Here is a 6,890-nt window from a genome sequence, read left to right as displayed (position 1 = left end):
CCAGGCCAGTCCCCAGGGCCTCTGGGATGCTGAATGACAGCCACCCGAAGGAAAGTTGGTGTCATTCTTGTTCCTGGAACCCTTTGGGTCTCATTGCTCAGGTCAAAGTTTGGGGTCCCTGCGACCTTGAGGCTCTTCCCAATCTCATTTGCAAGCGCCCCCCACTTTCCTGTTCTCTACCCCTCCTCCCATCTGCGTGAAGATGGTTTGTTTTTGAGTGGGCTTCCGGCTGGCACAGATGGCGTGGGCTGGCTGCAAGCCCCAGGCACCTGGGTGGATGGGTGACCAACAGCCCAGCCTGGCGGCTCAGTTTCAAGCAGATGAGAGAGGTTCGGGAAGGGGGAGCGGGGGAGAGTGGGGGGAGAGACAGCCCTCTCACTTTGCCTCTCCTGGAGAACCTTGAACTCAGACCATCCTCAGCCTGGCCTCATTACCCTGTATCATTTCTCCCCCAGATCCAATGCCAGGCCCTGCCACTTACTTCTCCCACAGAGCTTCTCATCCCATAACTAACAGAATTCTTCCCCTGAAACCTCTCCCTCTGTCCCTCTCTCTCTCACACATACGCTCTCCACCTGCCTTTTCTTCAGGAGCCCGCATTTGGTGCTCACCACAGGATGTGGTGAGGAGTCCTTTAATCTCCTTTTCTTACTGGGGAATCTCAGGGGTGGGGAAAGTGGGGGCTGGAGGGGCCCGCCCGTCCCTCAAAAGCTCCCCTCTTTTGGAAGAAGGCCTTCAACCCCTGTCAGATGCAGCAGAAGCCAATCTGCCTTCTCTTCCTTGCTGGAGAGGTAACACTTGAACTTCAGCTTTCTTTGACTGGCTGTTGGGGGGTCAGATTCCCCCAGCACCCTGGGGTCTGCTGCTAAAGGCAGCTGGAACGTCGGGGCTGAGATGCTCTAGGGACCCTTCCTCTTGCCCGATGACCTGCGCACCTCTGGCCAACAGCCCACTGCTCCAGGGCAGGGAGGCCATGGGGGGAAGCCACCTGGTTGGCTATACATTCCTGTGCCCGAGGCACAAGGCGAGGTGCATCACGTGGCTGGCTGCCTCAGCCACCACTGCTTGCTGCCAGCCCATCCCTGACACAGTGAGGCCAGTACCTGTCAACTGGTCTCATTTTCCAACCTGTTTTTCAAGCACTGACACATGGCCAAGTTTCCCCCATGATCAGGAGGTTGGCTCAGTGCTCGGGTCTGCTCAGGGCCCCACAGCCTCTGCTGACATCTGCCCCCGAGCTGCATCCCCTCCCAGGTGGACCTCTCCTTCAGCCCCATTTTCAGCCCCTGACCGGCCCAGGCCTCCCTCACAGAAGCCAGGGGCTCTGGGCAGGGATGCGCCCTACAGAGCTGTCCACTCCCTGCTTGCCATAGCAAGCCACCCCACATGCCTCCCTGCCTCCTTGAGCTTGCATACATCCCGAGACAGAGAGCTCCTCCTCTCTTTCCAGGCAGCCAACTAGTGTTTAGACAGTGCCCTCTGAGAGAAGCACTTCTTTGTATTGAGTTTGAGTCCACATTTCCAGAAGCTTCTACCACTCGGCAGCCCTTTCTCCCCCCTCCTAGAGAGGCCCAGTAGTCTCTGTTCCCATCCCAGCCTCCAGTCTTTCCGGTGGAGGACGCCTGGGAGGCACCACGATTCGGGGCTGGGGAGGCTGTGGCCTGCTGCTGCGTCTTCAGCTGCCATTTCCATGAGCTTAGGGCTGGCCAGCGGGTTCTCCATGCACGGGACGAAGCCCATGACCCTTTAAGATGGTCTTCTCCCGTCAAGGCCCTGACAATCCCTCCACGTCCCACCCTGTGCCATAGACAGAGCTGCTGAGTTGGGGAAGGGCTGTTTAGACTACTGGCTCCGTGGAGCTGGGTGGAGAAGGGGAATTTTCTTCCAGAATACACAGGGGCTGGTTTTTTCCCGATCCTCAGGAGCAGAGGCTATGGGGAGGGTGGGGAAGGCCACCACACTGCCATGGTTTCTCCCGCCAAATTCCCTAGTCCTAGGAAAGATCCACAGGAAAACCCACAAGAATTTGAATGTCTGAGCTGGGGCTGTGATGGAAATGAAATTTTTTAAAAAGAAAGAAAAACAAAAACAGAAAAGGGGAAAAAAAGATTTAAAAAAACAACCCAAAGACCCCTACAGCCTTCAGCTGCCAGAAGGGCCCAAATCAGCAGCCACGTCAGAGCAGGAAGGGATCTTTAGGTGCTTTGCAAGTCTCTGGGTCCCTGGGTCCCTGGGCTGGGGCATCCCTGCAGCTCAAGTTCAGAGGCTTTGTGTCCTCAGAATAGCTTGCAATTCCAAACCATTCAGTAGGGAATCAGGCCCTGCCCCGCAAGGCCAGGCTGGGGTCCCTTCCTGTTAGCCCTGACGCCTGCCCATCGCCTTCTCCCAGAACAGGGCTGAGTCCTCTCCTGTCACTCAGAGGACTGCAGTTGCCTCCTGCCAGGTCCCTAGGTCTCCTCGACTCTAGACCTGCCCCTGATCCCACCCTCCAGGAGATGGCAGGGTGGGGCACAGAGCAGGGACAGACTCTGGAGAGGATCAAGGAGGGCTGGCAGCAGCTGCCTGCTGCTGGTTCCCCACTCCTTGGGCACCAGCCACCCTCCAGCTCCTTCCTACCTCATCTGATCGGCAGGTCTGGGGGATGGGGGCATTCACCGAGCTGGGGGTTTTGGAGGTGTGTGGGGAGGACAGGCTGACAACTGTCATTTCGGACTCATTGAGTTTGAGGGGCATGAGAGGTGCAAAGACATTTGTAAGTGGACAGGGCAGGAAGGAGGCACAGAACCTTCCAGAAACTCGAAGACAGACTGGAGGAAGGGTAGGTGGAAGGAGCAGGGCCCAGCATAATTATAGTGAACATGTACATAGTGTTTTTTGCATGCCAGGTATTGTTCTAGGTATTTTATAGGAATTATTACCTCATTCCATCCTCATAGCAACCCAAGGAGGTAAGTGGTTTCATTATCCACATTAGGTGAGGGTAAGGAGGCACAGAGAGGTTAGGTAACCCGCCCAAAGTCACACAGCTGGGGCCGGATTCGAACCCATGAAACCTCCCTCTGACTACAGTTGTGAGTGTGGGAAAACGGAGACAGAGCCCCGCGCTGGGAGATGGGGCGCTCAAGTCCCAGTTCTGTCCGGTCACCCAGGCCCCGCTTCGTCCTCCCGCGGAGAAACCGACTAGGGTAGGAGCGCCCTCTCCTGGAAGGCGCTCTCCCGGCCGAGTCCTCCGCCCCGGCCGCGGGCGGGAGGGTGGCGGGAGAGCGGGCTACTGAGCGCCAGCCCCAGCTCCGTCCCCTTCCTTGAGGTCAGCCTCCTGGGCGGAGCCGCGGCCCAAGGGAAAGGCGCAGGGGGGGAGGGGTGGGCCGCGTCTCCGGGCCACTCCCGGGCCCCGGTGAAGGCGGGTGGGCGGGGGGAGCACCGGCTGGCGCTTGATTGCCAGCCGGGCCGGCCAGTCAGCCCGGGGCGTGGGGGCGGGGCGCGGCTCCGAGCGCGAAACATGGCCTTGCTGGGTGCTGGCGGCGGTTGCGGAGGCTACGAGGACGAGGGGGACGACAGCGTGTTCGAGGCGGCCGTGGAGGTCTTCGCGAAGCTGAAGGTGCTGCGGGGCCGAGAAGCCGCCCCGAGGCGGCTGGGGCCGGGCGGCGGGGCGGGCAGGGCCTGCTGCGGAAGTCGGCGGCGCCGGGCGCGCCGCCCCAGTCGCCGCTGCAGGCTGCGCCCTGTGTCCTGCTGCGGGGGAAGGCTTGTGGGGCGTCCTTCTCGGCTCCTTGGGCGGCCCCAGGCCTTCATTCTGGTACTGCCTGGTACTTCAGGCACCCCACATTTCTGGGCACCTGAACTTCTGTCGCTGCAAGACCCGGCCGGGCGCGCGGAGTGAGTGCAGGGGCGGGCGGCGGGGGGCGGGGGCCACAGGCCCGGCACTCGAGGCGCTCGCGGGGTCCGGGGGAGACAGATGGGCGGGGTCCATGCCTCCCCTTCCGAGTCAGCGGCCAGTGCCCGTGACAGCGGTGGTGAGGAGGCCCGCCCCGCGAGGTCAGGCAGCGGTCCCGGGGCCGCTACCCGCGCGCCTCTCCCCTCTCCCACCCCGTCCCGGCTCTCCCCTCATCCCCTCTCCTCTCCCCCCCGCCCCGCGACACCTCCCTCCCGTCCGCGATCGGCCCCGTCGGCCCTTTCCCTCCCCTTTCCCTTTGCTCCCACAGCCTGGAGCCGGGATCGGAATCTCTCCGAAGCCCCTAGTTGCTACCACGTCAGACTACCGCTTGCGCTCCGAGGGGGCGTCCGTAAAGGAGGGGGAGTGGCGGGCGGGCGGCCGGAGCCGCGGATGAGGGGGACTGAACTCTGGGCGCGATCGACAGCGCTGCCAGTGTGCCGGGCGCGCCCGGCGGGGGTGGTGGGGTGTGTGTGACCCGCCTGGTGGGTGCTGGGCGGCCGGGAACGTGCGTGAACGGAGGTGCGCTTGAGAGCCTGATTGCAGATGTGCGTTTCAGCCCTTCGCTGATGTTGGCTTTCTAAAGCTTCCTGGCTTTCCCTTTCCTTGCTTAGGACCTCAGCTGCCCCTTCCTCCAGGGTCTTTATATCACAGAACCAAAGACCATTCAGGAGCTGCTGTGTAGCCCCTCGAAGTACCGCTTGGAAATCCTGGAGTGGATGTATGCACGGTAACAGCCTGGTTTCTTCCTCCCCCGCCCCCGGGCTGCACGGGCACCACTCAACCCACTGGGGGGAAGATGGGGTTTGTTCTTTATCTGAGGAGCTGTCCTCCATCCCCCGTCACTGTTAGAGCAGCTGCTTAGATAAGAAGTGAAGCCGTGCGCAGATCTGGGAAGAAAGTGCCCTGCCAAGTGCTGTTTGCCGCCTCACAGAAGCTGAGTTTGGCTTCGGAGCGTCTTTTCTAGCTGTAACTACTAGTTTCAGAGCTGGCAGGGACCTGGGAAATGACGCACCTTCAGTCCTTTCATTTTCAGACTGGGAAGCTGAGGGTAAGGCTGGAGTCGAGAACTGTCTCAGGTCTTGCCACCGAGGAGTGGCAGGCAGGGCCAAGACCCCTTTTCCAAGTCCTTTGGGTCAAGGTGCAGCTGGGTGTGTGTGCCTGGCACCGTGCAGGGGAAGCAAAGCCTGCCCGGGTGTCGTCTGCATGTCACACATACTCCTGTACAGCCTTCAAAGACCCAGCTCACACGTCCTGTCTCCTTTTAAGAAGTCTCCAGTTCCCAGGGCAAAACATATTCCTCCTTCCTCGGGACACCCACAGCCTTTTGAGCACACCCCTGCCAGAGCCCTCAGCCTGTTGGTTGGGTCTTGGCCTGCTGTCCTGCCTGGCTCTCCAGAGCACTGGGAGCTGCTGGAGGGCAGGCACCAGGTGGGACCCCCACCCCCGCCATCAGCCCCAGGTCGCAGTGCAGCGTTGAACATACTTAAGACATGCTCCAGGCTGTGGGGTGACAAGTAGGTGCACAGACACATGCTTACCGGGGTTCCATTCCAGGTGCCTCAGACACGGATGGGTGTCCTCAAGGAGCTGGGACTTCAGTGGCCACAGAGGCTCAGGCACTGATCCCAGTGTTGGGTGCACCTCTGCAGTCTTGCGTGCTGTGGACCTTGGCAGGGAGGAGGTGGCATTTGATCTGGGAGGGAATGAGACATGGTGGGCACTCGTTTCCACAGGCGCGGGGAGTCAAGGTGTGGGAGGGAGAGCCGGGCGGCAGTGGCCTGAATGGCAGCCCAGGGCAGCTCATGTGGAGCCTTCCAAGCCACGTGAAGGCCTTTGAACTTTACGCCCTGGGCAGGACGGGCACGGGACCAGGGGAGTGACATACTGAAACTGGCATTTTTGGCAGGGTGACTTGGGAGTCCTGTGGTGGATGGATTTGGAGGGGAGAGGCTGGAGGCAGGGAGACCAATACGTAGGCTGCTGCAAGAGCCCTGGGAAAAGATGGTAGGAGCCTGGCTTGGAATGGCAATGGCTCTCATGACAGGCACTGTTGGCCCTGGAGGTACCAGCGCCTGGTCCAGGGACCTGGGAAGAGAGATAGTAGTGGGGATGGCCTGGGCTAGTTCGGGGGTCTTGAACACGCTCCCAGGAGGAGGGAGGCCCGAGTCAGGTCTTAGAGAGGCTCTCATGGGAGGGAGCCCAGAGTTGCCTGGCCCAGGTGGAAGCTGGGGACTGGGTCCCTCTGCTGGCCATAGGGGGCATGGGTGAGAGCCTCTGGCTGCAGTCCTCAAATGCTTTTAGTGCTTTTTTAAATACAAGAAACAGAATCCTTTTGAGAAACAACCAGGGAATGTCCGGTTGCTTTTTATGATTCCCAAGCTGGCAAAAGTGCCATAGGCCTTTTGATGGCCAGAGGATTGCACAGAGTCTGGTTTCTCCCAGTTTCCTGCTGGCTTCTTTGCACGTGGCTTCACCACTTCAGCCTCCTTTAGGGCCACCTATTCACCCCTGTCTGGGCGGAACCTGGAAACTGCACGCGGCATTGGCTGGGGGGCTGGGCATGGTGGCTCTTGGGGTCCTCTATGCCAAGCTGGCCCTCAGCACGGGCGGGGCAGAGCTGTGGGGCCCCTAGATTGCTGAGGTTAAGGCTCCCGAAGAGCTGACCTTGACCCTTGACCTTGAGCACCGGTTAGTTTCTGCCCTGCTCCCTGCTGCTTCAGGAAAATCAACTCTAATGAAAGCCCTTTCTGAGTGAGGTCACTCAGGCTTTCGGGGATTTATTCTTTAGCGTGTTGAAGGGATTTGCTGAGGTCCAGCCTGCCTGATGGATCACTGAGCCCTCTCTGCTCTCTGGTGCTCTGTGAGTGGGAAGGTTGCCTGGCAACCAGGCCCAGAGCCAGCCTCCTAGCTTTTCACACAGCGGGGGGGGGGGGGTGGGGACTCCCTCCCCCGCCTTCTT

General features: G+C 60.4%; 1 protein-coding gene across 1 annotated transcript in view; it reads left to right on the top strand.

Moving 5' to 3' along the window:
- Nucleotides 1–3,499: 3,499 nt before the first annotated feature.
- The window catches only part of HAUS7 (HAUS augmin like complex subunit 7), a 22,140-nt gene continuing 18,749 nt past the window's right edge, over nucleotides 3,500–6,890 (top strand). Inside the window, exons 1-2 of the mRNA XM_007456666.1 lie at nucleotides 3,500–3,598; nucleotides 4,543–4,658. Of these exons, the coding sequence (XP_007456728.1) occupies nucleotides 3,500–3,598; nucleotides 4,543–4,658 (215 nt within the window). The remainder of the gene's footprint in view (nucleotides 3,599–4,542; nucleotides 4,659–6,890) is intronic.

The sequence above is a fragment of the Lipotes vexillifer genome, unplaced genomic scaffold, assembly GCF_000442215.2.
Source record: "Lipotes vexillifer unplaced genomic scaffold, Lipotes_vexillifer_v1.1 scaffold899, whole genome shotgun sequence".
Lineage (NCBI taxonomy): Eukaryota > Metazoa > Chordata > Mammalia > Artiodactyla > Lipotidae > Lipotes > Lipotes vexillifer.
Note: the sequence above shows the minus strand (reverse complement) of the source record. Positions and strands in the feature narration are given on the sequence as shown.